The following is a 21,833-nucleotide window of genomic DNA, read 5'->3' on the forward strand; positions in this document are numbered from 1 at the left end:
AGGGGTAGGAAAAACAGGGACAACTGGGTGGATTTCAGTTATTTGAGTTTTCCTCCTAAGGCAACCTACCTGCTTGGGTGTTTCACTGAATTTGGGGGCTATCAGGGGGCTTGAACAAAGCTCAACTCAGGTTACGTTTGCTGTGAGCACCTTTTATAGTTGATGCACATTCTCTGCTGACTTCTCATCTAGAATTCGTCCCACTAGCCAGTAATATGTCTTGCCATAAAACCTATGAATTCAGTTAATAGTGAGAGCTTCATACTACACAGAGCTCTGCCCCTCTTGGTAACTTCACAGATGTTAATAGAATTATCTGTGTGTAACATAGGGTCTGAGAGGAGAGAAGTGGACTGGCATGCATACCTGTTATTTTTAAACTTGGAGTATTTTAAGAAACATAAACCTTTCAAAACTGACCTGATATCAAAGAATTCTGATCTTTTGGTGAAAATTTGTTTTTCCCCCTAGACAAAGTTATTTAAATGTTTGAGATATGCAATGAGACCTTTTATAAATCTTAAAACAAGAAAGTTCCATTTTGTTTCACTAATAAATAGCAAGTTGGCTCACTAATAAATAGCAGTTCCTGTGGGCATTATTGATACACTCACTCATGATTTAACATAGTTGGATCAACAGTAATAAATGGTGAAGATAAAACATATTGTTTTAAGTAACTGCATAATATACAGATTATGGATTTTTGGTGATGGGCAATATCTATCTTTAGTTTTGAGTTTTGAGCCTGTAATGCCATCTGAGGCACCAGGTCAGGTATTGGCAAACATTTTTCGTAAAGGCCCAGACAGTAAATTTGGGCTTGTGGGCCACATACTGTCTTTGTGGCAGTTATTTAACTCTGACTTTATAGGGCAAATGCAGCCATAGATAAATGTAAATGAATGGGTGTGGCTGTGTTCCCATAAAACTTTATGGATACTGAAATTTGAATTTCATGTAAATTTTATATATCACAAAAAATTGTTCTTCTGATTGTTTTCAACCATTTACAGTTTTAAAAACCATTCTTTGCTCATGGACTATACAAACACAGGCAGTGGGCCATTTGTGACCCACAGGCTCTGCCAACTTCTTGCCTACGTCCACATGCATTGATTTTTCCTGTGTTCACTGATCTGGAAAGGTGACAAGGAGGCTTGATTTTGGTGAATGAATGAACCTTTTACCTTTTACTATTAACTAACTTTAAGTGACATCTGGGAAATGGCTACAGTGATAAATTTTAAGTTCTGTATGTTTTACCACAGTTTTTAAAAAAGATAATTGTGGGGGAAGTTCATGCACATACATTTGGAACTTTAATAAGACTTTTAAAAAAATGCTTTAAAAAGAAATCAGTATGGTTCGGTGTGCACTGCATAAAGAAAATAGTGCCTGCCCTGGAACTGGCCATGGTTTGTTCAACTATGCAGATATTGCTTGGAACAGATCGTCGAGAGATCTGTTTCTCAGAGGAAAGCCCAGGCAGCAGGTGGCACCAGCCTGAGACACAAAAAACAGCTGGGGGTGGGGGAAAAAGAAGACGTCGACGAAAACAAACTTCTATCACATTCCTAAACAGTTGAATTTTACTTCTGTGGTCCAATCATCATTTTTAAAGTGGCCTTTAAAAAAAAACAACAGTGTGCTTAGCATGGCTGATTATTTTGTTTTAATTAAAACATTTTTGAAAAAAACAAAATGAAACATTCAAACATACCAAGTTGATTGTGTCTGTACTGTGGGACAGTTAATGCAAAACACTTGAGCAAGGCCAGAAGTCTGGATCTGTAGCTTTTGCCTTGAGTTTTTGCCTCCTGAGTAAAGGCCAACCGAGGAGGAAGTGAATGTGTCCCTTAGAAAACTCCTGTACTGGTTTTGAGACGAGATCTCCCCAAGCCCCCTGATGCCACCTGCGGGTTCGTTTTCGGCAGGCTCACTGTGCAGCCCCTGAATGGGGGGCAAAAGATTCCATATTCAGTCTGACTTTGAGAAGCCAGTTGGAACCCGGAAGTACTCTAGGAGGAGCAGCAGGTCACTCTCTCTCAGTTGTGTTCAGTGTCTTCCTCTGAAGGTGGACGGCGTCCTCCCCGGACCTCACCTCTGAGGCATTATCCTGGATTTGTACTGAACAGGGAAAGGGGAGGCCATTGTAGAAATGTCAGAGGGGTCCCCATACTCCTCGAAAATAGTCACTGCAGAAACTGCCTTCTTCTCTAAGGAAATCTCCCCCCTCCCCTTATAAAATCCTCTTTCTAGGTAAGCACCTCCCTAGCCTGGACTGGTATCCGTTAGAAGAGGAATGCAGTTGAATCCTAGGGAGAACCTTTCAGACCAAAGATTTTAGGTCACCTAACATGCAAGGTTGCCTCTCCTTCCCAATTATAACAGTATCCTCTTGGGGCTGCCCAGCTTCTAGACTCTCTTGTCACTGATTTAATCCCTGGCAAGTAGCCAAAGCCTTAAACTTTTATTGTCCAATTTGCCACAAGGGCGGGCCCCTATTTCTAGTGGGCTGAGGAGGCTGCAACCACTTCCAAACCCGGGTGTCACACCATATTAGCAGCTTCAGATTCGGGGCTGGGTGTCTTTCAGTTTGGTCAGATTCTTGGTTGGAACCAGACCAAGATACCCAAAGCTTGAAAGCTAGAAAATAGTAAAAACAGCACAGGCAACTTTTAAAAATGCTTCAAAATGGTTGCAGCATTAGCACTGGGAAGAACCCTGCATGGTTTCTTTATACCTTCCTAACAGGTTAAATGGCTCTTCCTGTCCCTTGGTGTCCTAGCGTTGGATGAACACATGGCAGTCAAGCACTTCTCTTCTAGAATAGTGGGGATTGTTAACCAGTGCCATCACAGTATTTAAATTACTTGCTGCTGCTCAATCTATAAAAATTCATCTTCAAAGAAAATTATTGGGCTGGTAAAAATATTTTTTAATAATGACCACAGAAGCCATATTTGTTTTTCTTTGATGTTCTTCTGAAGACTCTTCTGGTTTTAATCAGATTGTTCCCACATAAAATACAGTGGAAATCTACAATAATAAAATCCCTATTCCTGTGTCTATGGGGAAATAAACAGGATAGGGACTGTCCTTTTAAGGGGCTTTCCCCTTCCCTTTCCCCAGACTCAAAGCCTCTATTACTGGTGGGTGTCTTGGCATCAGTTAAGGACCTTCAATCCTTCCCTCCCTCCATGTTTTGCTCTTTCATTAAAGTGTTTCTGTTGTCTAATTATATCCTTTCAATCAAATTAGAGGCTGCAGCATCTGGTGAGGGCTGTAACTGCTGCCATCTGCACCTCGTATATACAGGCCTTTTCAGCTGAGAATCACTCAACTTCCAAATGGCAGGAAGAGATTTGGAAAAAGTTTAGTTGGAAGGGAGGTTAACTTAAAAGGAACATCTTCAAAGGCTGGATGCGACACCCTGCTCACCGTGCTGTGCGCACTGCCATGCAGGTTCGTTGGCTTGGCTCACCAAGGGTTCTTCTCTAGTGCCTCTGACAGATGAAGGGTATCTGATGGTCTTAGCTGAAATGACTGGGCCTCTCATCTTTGTTATGGGCTTGAGGGGGCCTGCGGAGAGCTGAAAAATTCTCCCTTGAGGAGAATCTTTTGTTACATGACCGCCAGTTAATGAACGACATTTTCTGTTTATTTGACCATTTCTTCTAATTCAGTGATTTCGACTGGAGGAGATTTTGCCCCCGGGGAACATTTGGCAATGTCTGGAGAGGTTTTTGATTGTCACAACTCAGGGTGGGGTGCAGTGGGGTGGGGTGGGATGGGGCATGCTATTGGCATCTAGCTACTAGAGGTCAGGATGCTGCTAGCATCCTTGAATGCACAGCACAGCTCCTACACCAAAGGATTATCGGGCCTCAAATATCTGTGGTGCTGAGGTTGAGAAACTCTGGCCAAACCTCTTTTGTCCCTCCCTTCACTGTGACCTAGAAGCAGTCAACGCTGATCAACAACTTTTTTCTCTCTTAAGTAGATTCTTTATTATCCATGTCCTGAAACTCCTTAAGCACTTCTGTGGAGAGTGTTTCAGAAATCTTAATGAAATGAGGATGCTTGTGATATACTGTGTGTCTACTGTCTCTAGAGTAAGATTGCGAGATTAAATACAGGACCCTCAATTTTAAGTTGAATTTAAATTTCAGATACAAAATGGAAAATTGTTTTGTACTCTCTCACAACATATTTAGAAATACCTTAAAAATTATTTGTTGTTTATCTGAAATTCAGATTTACCTAGGCATCCTGTATTTTTCATTTGCTAAGTCTGACAACGTTACTCTAGGTCCATGAACCATTACATGGAACTTTAAGCTGTCAAATCAAGCGGTTGGCCGCCATCTGCCCTTATTGTTCTGGGTGGACAGAGATGACAGCCCTGCTTGTTCCGGTTACGGAGCTAGTGCTATACTGAGTCCTTCCTTCTGACCCACATTGTCTCCCTGGCCAGTTCAGAACTTCTGAAACTTGTCACTTGAGTTATATTTTTATTTTGGGACCAGCTAACAAGATGCTGATGTGTGCCAGCATCTCTGACTAGGACTTATCCCTGTGCCAGTTCATAGAAGACCACAACTTCGTTGCTGCAGCTTTGACTTTAAAGATGTGCTGCAGAGATATGCTGTTGACTGGTAGTCAGCTCCCCACTCAAGAACTCTTGTATTATTTGGTCATCCTCTATCAACCAAGGGAAACCGAATGGCCCAGAGCCTGGCTTCCGTGGAGCATTGGCTGCCCTCCAGGACTCCATTATTAGGGAACTTTCTTGCCATCTGAAATTAAAAATAGATCATAGGCAATGTTGATGAAACTTGTCCAGAAGCTGGATTATATCAGTTCATTTATCTCCTTTTAGACTGATTGAGAGTTTCAGACAATGTGAAATAGGTTGCTCAAGAAATGATGAAGCAGTGTGGATTTGAGCCAGCTGTCTCCTGCTTAAAGCAAACTCAGAATATAAAAACATATCTTCATTGCAAAGGGGGTTGATTATTCCCTATTACAAATGGCTTCACCATAGATTTCCTTTCAATAGCAGATTCCCCTGGTTTAAATAGCAAGTGTTTGATTTTCAAATATTTGATTTACCTAAACTTTTCTAGAACTTCTCACAGGTCATTGCTAGGTAAGTCATGATTGCCAGCCTAGAGACATAAATTGGAGAGGAAACTGGGACACTTTGAGTATGTCTATAATGGGTTTTTTTTAACCCCTAGTTCATCATACACCTGCATCTGTCATTCATCTAACATTTATCAGGCACCTTCTGTGTGGTCTGTAATTGCTCAGGATATGAAGGTGAGTGAGATGCTCAAGAAATTCACAGGCTAGTGGAAGCAGGACCAGGAGCTTCTTGAACAATTACTGTTGAAGGTGATCAAGTTTCGCAGGATCTAGGGACTTGTTTTAGGGTCCCTGGTTTCTGTAGGGTCGTAGTGCCCTCTGTTCTCGGTCTGAGCCTTCAAACAGTGCCCTGCCTTTCTGTTTAGAGTTGACTTACCGTGCGTCAGAGAACTGGACTTTGAGATTTCAGACATCGTATGCTTCCTGTTGCCTTATGTGAAAACTATTTCCAGTGTGAAAATTTTCAAGATTCTTGAATATTTCAAGATTGAAGTAGATCCATTTGTACTCAAATATTATATTGAGAGAGGTACATCACCAAAATGTGATGGAATATATTCTGGTGGACTTGGCAGTAAAATCCATGGTTAATTAATGAAATTAATTAGAATAGTGCTAGCCCCCCAGTGACTTCTGAGTGAGTGAGTGCATTCCTTCACCGAGGCCGGGCCTGATCACGCTCTACTGGAGAGCTAGATTCTTTCTCAAAAACGATCTTTTGGTCTTTGGATGATTCTATGTGTTTATAATATCCTAAGCAATAAGTATAAATTCCTTAAGCACTACTGCATATTCATGGTGACTGTTCCTGGTAGAAACCCATTTACTTCACAGTGATAATCATGGCATGTAGGTCTACATGGGTAGGAGTGGAGCATATTCAAGATGAGAGTCAGATGGGAAAAGAAGTGTTTTCATGGGTCTTCTGAATTTAAACGTCTAGTCCTATACTTACTGTAGGTTCAGTTTTTCTTGGAATAGTCTCTTAAGTAATTAAATATTTCATCTGCTAATAGAGATGAATAAACTAGAGATTCAAATAGAAGACCTCAAGTTCCCTTCCAAAAGTATAAGCCCTATAGGTAAAATAACATTGGGAGGCCTGGCCTTTTCTTCTGTTACCATTTAAGGACATGAATGAAGAAGATCTAAAAGATATTTTAATGAAAAAATTACTGCTAACTTTAAAAATGAAAAAATTACTGCTAACTTTAAAAATGAAAGTGATTATTTTGTGGCAATTCTACTTTGGGCAAAAGTATAGCTTGTTCACATGACAGTGGTCATTTGAACTATCAACAATAATCTAAGAATATGATACGTGAATGTCTATCTTGATTTTAGATGACTGAATTTATGGCTGACTTGAGTTTGTGTATAGTTCTTGAGAAGAAACTAAGGCGGATTAATTGTAAAACATGTTAGTAACTATCTTCAAGATGTCCTTTAAAACATTTTTATTATGAGAAATTTAGACCACATGCAAAAAGAGAAGAGTTTAAGGAAGTCATATATGTACATCTCCCGGCTTCCACGACTACCAATCATGGCCAACCTTGTTTCATTTCTACCTGCTCCAGTCCCCCAAAGAGATTATTTTGTAACAAATCTCAGATAGCATGTCTTCTCATCTATATTTCAGTATGTATTTCTGAACAGTAAGAATTCTTTTAAAAAACATAGAAAAATTAGCAGTAATTCCCTAATGTCATCAACTATCCAGTCAGTAATCAGTGTTCAGATTTCCCTGTTGTCACATTAGTGTGTTTTACAGTTCAAGTCAGGATCTGTGCAGGGCACGTTTAGGTGATGTGACTCTACGTCTCTATTTGCTTATAGGTTTCCCCTCTTTTTCTTTTTTCCTCACAATTTATTTGTTGAAGATGAAGTTTCTTCTAAACAAAGAGAATGCATATACTTCTCTTCAGAGGGAGAGCCCACGGGGGAGGCGAGTTCTTTTTTTTCCAGTGGCATTCTCATTTCCATTGGAGAAGCATGCAGGATTAGAGAATTTTAAGTCTGGAAGAGATTTGAGCCATCAGTCCTTCCCAGTCATGCTACCCCAGACTTTTGAACTTCAGTCTCATTTTGTTACTATCTTGAAATCTGAGTTTCGAGGAAAGGGATGCAGGGACCATCTGGCTCAAATCCCCTTGTTTCACCAGGTGAAGAAACAGAGGCTCAAAGTGTCTGGGTGGTTTGCTCAAACCACACAGTTCAGCTACTTATCTGGTATCATTTCCTCTTTATTCCAATGATTCCCTGTATGTACTATGTGTATAGAGGACCATCCCCTGCCCCCACCTCCCTGAAAACGATCTTCTTTCCAGTCTAGACCTGATAACCTAATCCCATATAATCGTGGGAATCACTGCTCTTGACTCAACCTTGTTTGGGTGGGAAAAGGCTGGGAACCTGCCTTCTCAGAGCCATGTGCCTCTTTACTGCAGGGCTCCATGTGACCGAAACAAGCATTCTTGTAGTGCTGTTGAGTGTCTAAGGGTAAAAGGTGGTTTTGTCCAGGAGCACGGGCTTTGAAGATGTACCCATGAGTTCCCACTGGACACCAATCTGTACTGGAAATCCAGCAGAGTAGGTGTGTTGTGCAAACATTTGACAACACTGTTGTGTTGCCCTCTAAATATTGAAAGGGACTTTTCCTCACTAAACCTTGTATTTCTATGATCTACCCACCTGTCAGATTTTAGAGATATCATTAAAAGAACAGAAGATATTCCTATTATAAAATGTTTTCTGCTGTCTTATTTTAAGATGTCATACTGTTTATTGATCTGTGTTGGTTCCAAATTAGGCTGAAACCAGGCAGATTCTTCCAACATAGGATCAGTAGAGATGCTGAGTGGTCCTATAGAGAACAGAGATTTGAGTTTAATGTTAACAGTGAATTAACAGTGACTCTCAAAAGCATCACATATAGAAAACCAACTAGTAATTCCACCAGAAAACTAGTAATATTCTAGACTCAATATGAGACAAATTTTCTCTTTTTCAATAATGTGGTTTCATACAAATAGTGTAATTAGGGAATGACCTTACAGAGCTTCATTGAGAACATATTCTTCAACTTTTCAAATCTTACCAAGGAATGGAATGTCTTTTAGATTAACTGCTGCTTTCCTACCACTATCTCATATATGTCAAGTTTTAATTATTTTAAAAGGATACCTCATTATAGTTTTAAACATGAACTTTAAAAAATTGCAGTGCATGTGTAAGCCAGCAGACTTAAACTGCTGGGGACTCTGTTAACTTGATAGTTCCCTCCCTTAAAATAAGTACAAATATTGAATTATGTGACTTCATTAGCACATAACCAAAGATGAGTTTCATAGTATTTACAGTTGAAATTTCAATTAAGAAAACCCTATTTGCTTCATTTTTTTCTTACTCGTATGCATTGAATGCCAGGATTCAATATAGGACTCAGACCATATATATTTTCTATCCTGGTGGTAACCTGATAACTTTAAACAGAATTGTAGTAGAGTGATGTGCTTATCTACTCATGTTATGTCGCCTTTTGTAGATGATTATTTCTCAGACCAGAATAAACTAGATGATTATGATGGTTTCGAATTTATAATAAAATTTGTTTATTTAAAAAAATTTTACAATTACATAATAATTTATTAGGAACCTGTGGCATGTTAGACATTTTACTTGCACATCCTCCAGTTCTTCCAATATAATCCTTCATTTTACAAGTAAAGAAACTGAGGCCCAAAGACGTTAGCTGAGTGCCTGTAGCTTATAAACCTCAAAGGTGAGGTTTAACTCCAGCCACTAACATGCACTTTCCATCCGGTACCACATCGTTGTTAGAAGTTTTCTGTGCAGAAATATATTTGGTTTAAATGATTTCATAATCCTTGAAAGTAAATATTCAATCCTATACATTTGTGTGTGTGTATATTCTGTAGGTATCACTTATTCAGGGGCTTCTTGACTTGGACTTCATGGATCTTGGGGCTGCACAGAAGAGCTTCAGGAGCTCTCTGAGCACTTCTGAAATAGATGTTCTGTATATATTTGTCCTGGGCGTGGGTCCCTATCTCCAAAAGGTCTGTGTGTGTACCTAAAATGAGTAAGACTCCTGATCTAGCCAACCCCCCTCATTTCAGGGATAAAGAAACTTGAATTGCAAAAAGGATGGGCTGTGTACGAAGGCAGCAGAGAACAGCCAAGGGAGAGCCGGAGTAGAGCAGGCTCTTGTGCTGACGGAGGCGAGGCCAACCTCTGCAGTCAGACGGCCACGTTAGTGCAAGTCCAGCCCCCGTCTCTGCTCTGTGACCACCATCCCTCACTAGGTGCAAGCCGCAGCCTCTGTCCCAGTGTGTGCAACTGAAAACTGTTAAACCCTTGCCCAGTCAGTCGTTAGGTAGGCCAACTTTGTGAATTGTAATGTGGAAAATATATTTGAAAATATTTCTAGGTCTCCTATGGCTCATGCCTCTAAATTAATTGAAATATTCACACAATTACACATACAGCATGTTACTATGTGCAATCCTATGGACTTTAAGGTATAAATATTAAAATTGAGAATATATATGCCACCAAGTCTATTGATCTTTTCTTAAAGCCCTTCTTCTAAATTCCAAGTGTAATGAACAAAAATAGTTTTATGAGGGAAAACTCCAGCTAGCTTTTATTAGCTTTCACTCAAATGCAGCCTGCCCTCAGATCTTAGCTACCATCCAGGCCTTTATAAGGCAGCAGGTCCTACAGAAATCAGCTGGTTTGCTCAAAACCATTCGCTCAAGATTCTCAGCTGAGTATGTGTGTACCCTAATATGATTCTACTTATCTCAAGGGAATGTCAATAAAATTAGCATCTCCAACTTTTAAAATGATAGCCGTGTGCTGTACTTTGGAGGATTTGGGTGATGGGGAAAAGATAACGAATTGCCCATTTAGAAATGTAGAATTAATCCTCTGAGAGCTTTGATGCCAGCCTTGGTAGTTTTTATCAAGGAACTTTTCTGGTCTGTTACCAAGTTTTTGTCAGGTTTATGTTTAACTTAAGGGCTGTTTTCATTCAATCCCCACAACAAAAGATGTGGAGTTTTCCAGTGGAGAGGTAAGGCCAACCAGAAGAATTCTGTGAGGTAATTGGGATCCTGCTAAGAAGACAGGGAGGAATTAGTTTCCTCAGTTTTCAATGTATTATTGCTTCCTTCTCAAAACACCTTCTCTCTTGACTTTCAAGACCCAACACTTTTTTAAAAATTAAGGTGTCATTGATATACACTCTCATAAAGATTTCACATGAAAAACACTGTGGTTACTACATTCACCCATATTATCAAGTCCCCCGCATACCCCACTGCAGTCACTGTCCATCAGTGTAGTAAGGTCTACAGAGTCACTACTTGTCTTCTCTGTGCGTGATACCCCCACACCATGTGTACCAGGCATAATGCCCCTCAGTCCCCTACTCCCTCCCTCCCCACCCACCCTCCCCACCCCTCCCCTTTGGTAACCGCTAGTCCCTTCTTGGAGACTGTGAGTCTGCTGCTGTTTTGTTCCTTCAGTGTTGCTTCGTTGTTATGCTCCAAAAGACCCATACACTTTCTTAGCTTCTCCCCTACCTCTCAGGCTGCACTTTCTCAGTCATCATTGCCAGGCCCTCCTCTTTGCAAGCATGAAATGTTGCAGGGCCTGAGGGCTCAGCCCCAGATGTCTTCTCTCTCCCGGGCGCAGTAATTGTTATCTCTACGCTAAGTGCTGTTACCGCCACATTCTCTTTCCCCCGACTGCAGGCTCACCTAGCCCACTGCCCACTCCATATCTCCATCCAATTTTCTGAAAGGTGTCTCACACTTAACCAATCCCAAACCGAACCCCTGACTGCACCCCAAGATGCTCGTCCCTGCTGGGCCCTCCCCATGTACTAAATGGCATCGCTGCTCACCCAGTTGTGTGGCCCAGATCCTTGGTGGGGTTTCTGTCTCCTTTTTTCTCTCAGACCCTGTATTCAAATCCCCAGCGCTTGGTTCTGCCCTCAAAATACATCCAGAATCCAGCCACTTCTCAGTACCCTTCAGCAGCCAGCCTGGCCCAGGCCATCCTCTTTCCAGGCTGTCCTCTGCAGTAACTGGTCTCTCTGCTGAGTTCTTGCCCCCCTACAGTCCTTCCTCCACCCAGCAGCTAGACGGTTCTATTAAACGATACGTCAGATCATGTCATTTCGGCGCTCAAATCCGTCAGTGTCTCCCCTCCACATTTAGAACCAAAGCCAAAATCTGTATAACCCTCAAGAACTTAACATGTTCCGGCCTCGACTGCCTCCTCCTCCTCGCTTCCCACCCGCCCTCCCCCTCAGGCTTGCCCTACCCCAGGCAGGTTGCGGAGCTGCCTTTCAGGCTCCCAAAGCTGCCGGCACGTTGCGCTTGCCGGGAGGGGTTCACACTTGCTGTGCCCTTTGCCGGTAACAGGCTTCCTGCCTCATTTCTGTGGTTCGCTTCTTCCCTTAGGCAGTGTCTGCTCAGACGGCAGCTCTTCTCCGTGCCTGACCTGCCCTATCCAAAAGAGAAGCCCCACAATTTGATCTACACCCCCTTACTCCATTTTTCCTGGTAGCATTTCTCACTATCTGATGCTAATTTTGATTGATTTATTGTGAGCCCATCTTCCCTGTAAGCTCCATGAAGCAGTGCCAGACACCTAGTAAGTAGTAAATATTTGTCAAATGAATTAATGAATAATATCCTAGACATTAGATCTATTGCCTTTGCTCAGTCTCTTTCACTGAATGTGTAAATATACAGCTGGCCATGTGATATTTTATTTTTTATTGGTTTAAGCCACTCCTTGCTTATCTAGCCAAAGGTAGTTTCATAGCAGTAGAAAGTAAGGGAGACAGGGTCCTCATCACTCAGCACGGACCCTAATATCCTGAGGAAATCAAGGTGCATTTAATCCAGAACAAACAAGTTTGTTTTTCTTGCTTTTTTTCCCCACAATTGATATACACTGGGCAGGTCATTTCAAAAAAATAATTAGAGAATCTGGTATACTGCTTCAGTTTCCTTACTGTAACTGAGAACAGGATTGGGTCTGGGAGACTCAGACTAAGACAAGCAAGCCTGCACATTCCCATTCCCTCTCTCAGATGCCACCTCATCCCCCTTCACGAGGACTGACACCTGTGGGTGGCTGCCACATTCTTTTGTATTACAGATCAAGTCATCTGAGCCCCTGGGAACATTGATCCCACCACCCTGCAGGTTGCTGTCTATTACTAAGACCTTCCATTGCGCAGCCTATATTTCTGGCTCTGGGCCACTCCTTGATCACTTTTGATGGGAGAAAAGGATGTATTAACACATAGCAATTAAAATTCTAGCAGTTGACAAAGATTGGCTTGAATCATCTAGTCTTGTGGTTCCCGAACCTAATTACTTAACAAATGCCTAGGCAGCTTTTCAGAAACACAGGTCCCACTCTATGCCTGGGGTTGGGATAGGGCTCTGGTGTGGTACACACACACACACACAAATTAAGGGCAGAAAAATCGGGGCAGAGATGGTGGCGTAGGGTTGTCTGAAGAGGGAATGTTTAGTCTGTGATGGGAAGTTTCAGGGGAGGAACATGACAGGCAGGAAGTGGCATAATGTGTTTACAGAGTTAAAAGCAGACCAGTCACTTCCACAGCAAGTGACCAGTGGAAGGGCTCAGGGTGCGGTGGGAGGGAGGGCCTGGGACCACGTCAGGGAGGCTTTGCAGGTGAGGATGAAAGGCTCGGGGTGTTCACAGGGCTCACGGGTTCCTGAGGACTTAAGCACTGTGTGGAGAGTGGGTTGCAGGAGCCCCGAAGTGGGAGCTGGAGACCTGAGCATGGCTGTGGTGCCCTCTGATGGTGAATGGGACCGAATGGTGGCACCCAAGGTGGAGAGGACATGGCAGTTTCAGGGTGTGAATTTTAAGAAAGTCAACAGGCCTTGCTGAGGAGTAGGAAGTGGGCTGGGGGAGAGGACGGGGAAGCACAGGCGACGTCCAGGAGGTTTTAGCAGAGGCAGGAGAGGGTGTGGGTGAGTGCCCTGGTTGCCTCGTCTGTAAAGTGGGGATGTTAAGGGACCTCCCCCCTGGGTTGGTGATGAACTGACGTTCTAAAAGCTCTTAGAACAGAGCTTGGCACACAGTGAGGCACTCTGCAAGCATAATGCTGGTGTGAATGATGGTGACGCGCCCACAGTCGCAGCTGGTCAGCAGCAGGTCCAGGACGAGAAGCCAGACAGCCTCTTGGTTCAGCGCATTTTGTACTACACTGAGCTGCCTCCTTCCATTACCTTTGGCCCTTTTTGTTTGTGCACACTCTTGGTAGAGGGTTTGATCATCTTGGTACAGGATGAGTTGCACTTAACGTAACACATGAATGTTGCACCAAACACGATGAATTTCTGGGGTGTTCTATACAGCCTGGAATTCCAGATTATTTTGGCTGTCCATAAAACCATGCACTTGCAGACAAAACCCAGGGCCCAGATAGCTAGGGGAAGGGGGTACAGGAAGACAGATGATCTATGGGTAGATTTTCAGGGTTAAAAAGAAGTATCTTCCAGAATATAGATGTGTTCCTGTTGTGCACATGCTCAGACTGGAGTGGGCACACGCAGTGCAACAGGAGACGGCACTGAGAGTCCTCATACCGGAAGTTATAGGTCAGTGCGTGCCAGGAGAAGGAAAAAAAGAAAGCTAAGAATGTTCATGTAACTCTTCCAGATTGTCAGGTTCCTAGTGATACATCTTAAAGAATTGTTTGAAGTGCTTCTATCTGTCAGTTTCAACTAAGCTAATTTTTAAATATTGCTCTTTGTGCCTTTCTCGTGAACCTCTGTGGATTTAATGCATGCAATATGTGGGGGGAAATCCTCTCAGCCTCAGCTCCCATCCCCCCAAATCTGAGAAGCGGATTTTAGAAGCACATTGTGGCACCTGCAAGGATTTTTGTCGTTTTATTAAATGGACCTGAGAGCATGTTCAGTGTGTCCTGTAGGGAGGAATTTCAGAAAGACGTGAGAGAAAATGCCAGCTCTGGCCACTGCTCCTGCTTGCTGTTTTGTTGCATCTCTATCTCAAACAGCGAGGGGAGGACTGTTCTTCATTACCAGGGAATGTGAGTCATTCCCAGCCTGGTGTGATTGGGATTCCAAAGCGTTGCTGTATCCGATGGTCTTATTAAATCCAAGTGTCATTGCAGCCTTTCAGACTGTAGGGGAGAGCTCAGTTACAGCTCGTGACCTGGTTCTAGTTACCACACAGAGACGCTGGCGAGAGCGGTGACCCCCTTCGAGCACCCAGCATTCTTCATGGATGGCTGTTACCAACCTTTCCCAGATTTGTCAGTTTCCTGGTTCAATTCATGGGCTTCAGTACGCTTCAGGTCCCTGTTTATATCCTGGTTTGGATCTGTACACTTTCGGGGAAGATGATCTGATGTCTAGACAAGCTAGTGCCAAGATTAGCCCAGCATTTGGAGGGTACCTTGCTTCAGATTCACTCAGCCCTAGCAATGGTAACTTCAGCGTATCCAGGATCTAGCAAGACACTATACTATCCATTTCCAGCTTGGTCCAAACAAAACAAATAAAACATCAACCAGAGAGGGAGGAAACTATAGATGTTGCCAGAAAATTAGTTTGCTCTTTCTTTTCTTTCTTCTAGAATGTTTCACAGCCAATGGTGCAGATTATAGGGGAACGCAGAACTGGACAGCACTGCAAGGCGGGAAGCCATGTCTGTTCTGGAACGAAACTTACCAGCATCCGTACAACACTCTGAAATACCCCAATGGGGAGGGGGGCCTGGGCGAGCATAACTATTGCAGGTAAGATGGGGCCGCACAGTACTTAAAGAAAAACATCTCTGGTGCCCTTCCGGTCCCTTCCAACTTTGTTCACAGCTAGGAAAAGCTTCTTTGTCTCCTTTCAGCCAACTCAGAAGACCTTTCTTGTTAGTATTTTAAAAATCTTTCTCCCATACCTTGTGTGTGCATGCGCGCACACACACACTCACACAGTCTACCACTCAGGTTGCTTTGTTTTTAGAGCTCTGCTTTCCTGTCTGATCATTTACCTGTCTCTTTGAGAGGTTTTCCCAGTTGGCCCTGCCACTAGTGGAAAATATAGACAGCAAAGGTTCTTAAGCTGCTGTGAATGTGATCAAGCAGAGCACCTTCTGTGGCCCAAGCCTCCCTCTGCTTCTGAGCAAATGAAGCTGCCTTGCATTATCCCACCTCCCGCCGGCCCAGGATAACCTTGCTCTGGGAGCAGCTATAGTCAGCAGATTGGTGCTATTTCTTTCCTTCCAGTAGACTGAGGTGTTTCTTTGCCCTTAACCTCCTGTCTACTTCCAGCAGGAGCCCTTAATCTGAGATGCAAGGTGCTTCAGATATGTATTTGCTGTTTTCTAGGGAGATGATCCATAGCTTTAATCAGATTCTCAAGTTGTCAGTGATCCAAAACAAGAAGAATCACTGGTCTGTAGGGAACAGAGCAAAGATTCTAAGCACTTTTGGTTATAGCTACATTTTAGCTATTTATACCCAAGGTCCAGGTAATGTGACTCATGGTTCAGCAGTGTTTTGAGTTTAATTACTATTAGGACAGGTGCATAGCCTCTTGTCTCTGCTGCATTGGGACAGGGGGAAATGATGGCCGAGCTAGACTTTGAGCTGCACACAGTGTCCCCAGTTCTACCAGTATGTTGGACTCTCAGCTATGGCACTGTTGCCCCGGCTGAGCCAACAGTTATACCTGCATTGTGTGGGCCACACTCTTTACCTCCTGCCCTCCCTGCACACCTTTCCTAACACTCCAGGACCCTCGTGGTTGTCTTGAAGTCCCAGGCCTATAGTCCCTGCTATCTTTACCTCTGTACCTTCAGCTCTTTGCTTCACCTTTGTTCTAATTTGTACCCTCCAGCCATTCCCCCATAGTTGTGGTTGCATTATTTTTAGTTTGTTTGTAATTATAAAAGTATTAAAAGCTTTTCCCCCCATAAATTCTTAAAAACTACAGATGTGTGTTGTTTAAATAAAGTGCTCCATTTTACTTCTTTCCCCACAAATCCTCCCCAAGAAGCCCTACCTTCCAGAGGTAACACTTTGTATACATGCTCCTTCACAGCTTGCTATCTTTTGTATTTTATTGTCAAAGTTACATATGCTTATTAAGTAATCTTTTCATATTTTGTCTTTAAAGTTATACATGTTCATGAAAACTACTTTTGCATAATTAAAAAAAACCAGCCCCCTTCCGTTTCTGGTGTGTTCCTCTCCCTAGTTTTTCTGTAGGAATAGTTGGGTTGGGAAGAGTGTTTAGGAAGAGAAACCGGAGTTTTGTTTTTTGTTTTTTTTACATAGTTTCTCATATTCTTGTTCTAAAGTGTGTTGATAGCGGGCTACTGGTTTATTCCATTATTCTGTTGCTTTCTGTCAAACAAGTCTTCTCAGAAGAGTTCCTGTTTTTAAGTTTGACTTTAAGGTAAATTTTAAATTTCCAGTGAGGTTTAATTTATGTGAAAAAAAGTCTTCTCTCATAGATTAGTTCTACCCAGAGACTCCCAGAACTACACAGTAAATGTCCATTAACAGCAGTGAGAACCGGGGAGGACCATGTTCCTCCTTAACCCTGGCTGGCCGCAGCCTCTCCTTCAATTTGATGGAATGTACCAGACCTGAACTACTAGTTCATCCTTCAAAAAAGAAGAGGCTGAAATTGTTGATTATTGTCACGTCAGAGAGTCCGGGCCTTTTGTTTTAGCTCTGCAGCGAAGTCAAAGATGAATTTGCTTGTTCTTTATTAAGCTATTCTGGTGCTTTTCGGAGTGGTTTGACATTGATAATAAACAGTTGTTTTCTAAGGTCTTTACCAAATACTACATCAAAGCCAAACACTGAATAGAGGGAAGAAGATGACAGTGAAATACTGTTTAAAGAAGGGCTTTTGTACAAGTTCTCCTACTTGATTTCTCGGCTGACACCCGACACCATGTTTGTCTTGCGCACATTGTGTTTCCAGGCCCATCACAGTGGAGATGTCTGGGAGATGGTGCATGAGGGGGGTGCGCTTCCCCAGGCTCGGCATGGCTGGATTAGAGGGGAAGGCAGAGAGCAGTAAGAGCAGAGCTGGCGCTGGCACCTGCCTTTGGGCACAAAAAAATGAAAGGACCCTTTGTGCTGCAGGGCAGCTTATCTTCTGGGCCACACAATAGGCTTATCCCTCCGGGGCCTGATGGGGCTGCTCCAAAGCTCTGGCTGCAGGGTCTTTGTGCCCTTTTCCGGCCTAACTGGAGTGTCAGGTTTCCAGTGTTCTGAGTCTAAAGAAAGGAAGTTTGGAAAGAAGGGGAGAGAGGCAAGTCTTTTTCTGTTTGTCCAGTAACCCCTGCCATTTTTTGGTCTGCCTCAGCAGTATTACCCGTTAGCGTCATGGCGTCTCTGAGCTGAAAAGATGTTAAAGTGCGTTTATTCCAAGCCACTCATTTAGAAATGTGAACTAAATCTTTCAGAAATATCATTGCCATATCAGAAGTTGGTACCAGGATTAGAAGATGGCATGTTGTGATTGAAACTCTTTGGCACAGTTTTCTCCAGAATTCTCTGAGAAGTTTAAGGTGGGAATAGGTCCCACTTCCATCAGACGTGAGTTGACAAGGCTGATCCTGGTGACAGCTTGTCAGCAGAGTCTGTATTATATGAATTTTATTTTATTGTTTAAAAAACTAGATTGTTCATTGTAGAAGAAATAAGATAACAAAGAGAATCAGAAAAGAAAAAAAGTTTTTGGATTACCAATACTCTCATCATTCAGAAATACTTTCAAGGGTTCAGCGTGCATCCTTCCCCACACACATCTTTTCAAATAGTGGGATTGTGTCATCTATCATGTTTTAGAACACCTTTTAAAAAAACCTAACAAGACATTGTGAATATCTTTCCATATTAATTAATATTTCTCTGTACCACATTTTTACTAGCTGCGTAGCAGTCCCTTTTACAGCTTTAACCTACTTATTTAGTCAATTCTTAATTATTGTTTTTTAAGATTTTTGTATTCTAAAAATGCTGTTGTGAACATCTTTGTAAGTAAAGATTTCCTTAGAATAAAGTACTAAGGGAGAAACTGCTGAGTAAAGGGAGTTTGCACATTAGGGCCTTTGACTCTAATTACAAAATTGCCCTCCCGACTGGTTTGTGTACACTCTCATTCTTATCTGCAGTCTGAGAGCTCATGGGAATTGCTGTGTTCACACTTCAGGTGCCAGTGCTGTTTGGCATGAACTGTTCAGTGGCCAGTTGTCCTGGTTACACTATAGTGGGTCTGTGTAAACATTTATCACCTTTGCCCACTCCCTCCTCCACCCCCCAAACTCTGAAGTATATGTTGGAGTGGATGGGTTTGTTCTTATAGTATTTGTACTTTTTCTTCTTCAGAAGAGGTGGCATTGAGATACATACCAATTTTGAGAAATAGCACAGAAGCTGAAATGTTCCTTTTCTGTAAAACTGAAAAGCAGTGATCCAGTTGACTTAGAACGACAGAAGTGTTACTAACCATGTCGTTTACCCCAACAGAAACCCAGATGGAGATGTGAGCCCCTGGTGCTACGTGGCAGAGCATGAGGACGGCGTCTACTGGAAGTACTGCGAGATACCTGCTTGCCAGAGTAAGACTCATGCGCAGCTGGAGGTTTTGGGTCACTGAATACCCGGAGTGCAGAGGGGAAGGCCACTGCCAGAGGGCAGGTAGTTCAGGCCTGGGGATTTCAAGAAGCTGGTGAAAGGAGAAGCCATCCTGGGCTAAGGATTCCTACCTTTCTTGTTGAGGCTTTTCAGAAATGGGAATTTCTGAAATTTTCTGGTTCCCTCAAAACCCCATTCCCTTGATAGATAAGCCCAACCAGAATTTTGCTTCTACTTGGTTTCCTCATGCTGAGTCTTTCATCACTGAGATTTCAACAGCTCAGTGGCAGAGCCTCCTGTGCAAAAAAAGGGTATTGCACTTTTGGGACTGGATTACTTAGAATGAATGAAAAATCTCTTTATGGACTGTAAAACTAAGTCAGGACACTACTCATTATTTGGATATACCCCCTGAAAAATGGTGTTCAGTGATATCTCCTTAGATACTTTCCAAAGCCTTTTCCTTACATTAACGTAAAGATGTTCTATTGTTTTTTATGAAAACTCACATCTTGTCCAGCTCTGCAACTGAAAAACCCACTTCAGCCTTTTACTTCAAGGCCTACTGTCTAACTGTTTCTTTCATTCATTTCTCCATTCAGCGCTTATTATATGCAAGGTCCAAGGCAGAAGGGTGCTCTGACCCTCAGGGAATATGTGATAATGGCAGGGGATCTTAGGAAGATAATTTAAAACAAAGTAGAAAACATTGTCGGAAGGTTTGAAGTACAAAAACCAAAAGTAAACGTGGTACCATCAGGAGTTTACTAACGTAATGTTTAAATATCTTTTTAAATATGCTGAAGGAACAGGGCTTCTTGGTTCCTAGAACCAAAGAAAAGAGCAGCTCATTGGTAATATTTTTATCTGGGTTATTTTTTCCTGATTATTTAGAGCTACGCCTTGCCCTGCCACCTTTCCCACTCCTTAGGTCAGGAGGCTGTGTATGTAGCGTCATACAGTTGTTCATGTGGGCCCTGGGACCCTCTCACTCACCCTGCGACTGCTGCAGCGGACTCAGCCTCGGTCCCCCAAGGACAAAGGGCATCCCCTGAGCCAGTATTGCAGACCCAGCACTCACCTTCCCTAAGTCATACCCCCAGATGTCACCACTGCCTGGAGGCTAAGTCCTAGCTTCACTACCCTGCCACCCTGATTATGCCTTGATTCAGACAATAGTGAAGACCAGAAGAATGGGCTTCTGCTTAGTCTGGTTAACCACATTTTTAAAATGAAAAATGTCTTGTTTGGCTCTAGTTATCTAAAGAAGCAAGTGGCAAGGGAAGAGGAAAGCAGATTTTCCTCGGTCCATTTGTTTTACACAAAGATAGTCTTTTAGTACCAGCCTATGTCTTTCTCTCAGGAATGGTGAAGAAGGGATCTCAATCTGTGTGCTTTTATTGGGAAAGATAATCCTCAACTTGCATTTATAAAATAAAATTTGGGTCAATGGGAGTTGACTCACATGCAGTCTCTGAACTAAGAACCGGAAGAGAGAATTATATCAGAACGGTGCAAACTATCTAGTACCACTCTAATTCCTAATATTGGTTGGATGTGCCTCCCTGTTCCAAAAAAGGGGCACATAAGTATCATTTCCTTTTCGTATGGCCCTTTGGTAACCCCCTGAAAGCTTCTAAAGTTAACTTGAAACAGTTTGGGTAGGGAAGACTTTAAAAAGTTGGGAACGAGAACTGAGGGGGACCTGGTTTGGGAGTGAAAGTGTCTGGCCTTGGTTCTCCGGAAGACTTCCGTTCACCCTGTGGCACCAGGGCTGCCCCCCAAGCCGAGCCTTAGCCCTTGAGTCTGGCAGAACGCTGTGCTTCTAGTGTGTCTGATTAACACAGTTGAGAAAAACTTCTGCTCTGTTTACAGCAAGAGACCTTGGTAATTGCCTAGTGGACTCAACTGACATACAGCCTGCCTATTTTAGGCCAGTGTTGCCCTATTTCTGGATGTGGAGTCATAATTTTCATGAATAATACTGACTCTCTGTGTGAAGCCTTCTATTCATGATTAGCATTGAACTTGTTATACAGGAAAAGGCCTGGGACATGATCAGATTCCTGGAAAGTTCATATCTGAATATAACAGACCCAGCAGGAGCCAGGGGAATAAATGTTAAGGGACAAAGCAGAGTGTGGTTGAATGATGGACCATTATGTGGAGACTGGGATCTCTGCCCCTCAGTGTATTATGTATAGAGCTAAAACAAGCAGGGAGGCAGAGACGAAGTATGATTCAAAGAGGGGGCAGAGAGGAACTTGAACTGTGCTCTTGACCTGTGCAGCGTGGATCAGAACTTAGTGTTAAAAGGAGAACAGCTCTGACGTAATTGGATTGCTCTTCAGACCACTTCTGCCAAGAAGTTTCTCAGAAACCTGAGTTTTTACCACAGACAGAAGAAATACAGACTTGTAAAAGCAAATCCCAGCGTCATCAAGTTTACCATCCTTCTAGATCCCACGCTCTGAATCGCTTACGTCCTGTTGGGTCGGCTGTTGAGGGGGAAAGCCTCTGCTTACTATCCATGCTCTGCCTGTCTCTCTTTTGTTAAATGACCATCCCTACCATTCTAAGTCCCATTTGTGTCATTGCTTTTAGGGACATGCTGGTATGGACCTCAGCATGGCTTTTGCTTTGCTCTGTTTTACCCATAGGTTCTTTATAAAAGGTTTGTCAGGATTTTTAAAAGTAAGTTATCTAGTTGTCAGCAGTCAAGGGGTAGAGGGACTTGCAAATGACCTTTAAAGGCAAGTATAATTTTCTTCACATAGTTGATTTGGGTCCTTGAAGGCATGAGAGTGAGAAATTCACCTTCTCATCTCTGAGAGCTATTTTGTTTCTTTTTTTTTAAAATTAAGGTATCATTGATATACAATCTTATGAAGGTTTCACATGAACAACATTGTGGTTTCAACATTCACCCATATTATCAGGTACCCTCCAACCCCATTGCAGTCACTGTCCATCA

The 21,833-nt window shown here is 42.7% G+C and overlaps 1 protein-coding gene across 5 annotated transcripts in view; it reads left to right on the forward strand.

The window, feature by feature from the left end:
- The window catches only part of KREMEN1 (kringle containing transmembrane protein 1), a 95,091-nt gene that overhangs the window by 2,865 nt on the left and 70,393 nt on the right, over positions 1 to 21,833 (forward strand). For all 5 annotated transcript variants that reach the window (XR_012125473.1, XR_012125474.1, XM_073222597.1 and 2 more), the window contains exons 2-3: positions 14,842 to 15,004; positions 18,752 to 18,843. Coding sequence is in view for 3 of the 5 variants with exons in the window: in XM_073222597.1 (XP_073078698.1) it covers positions 14,842 to 15,004; positions 18,752 to 18,843 (255 nt within the window). In the remaining 2 variants the exon portion in view is untranslated. The remainder of the gene's footprint in view (positions 1 to 14,841; positions 15,005 to 18,751; positions 18,844 to 21,833) is intronic.

Source organism: Manis javanica, chromosome 15, assembly GCF_040802235.1.
Source record: "Manis javanica isolate MJ-LG chromosome 15, MJ_LKY, whole genome shotgun sequence".
In the NCBI taxonomy this organism is placed as follows: Eukaryota; Metazoa; Chordata; class Mammalia; order Pholidota; family Manidae; genus Manis; species Manis javanica.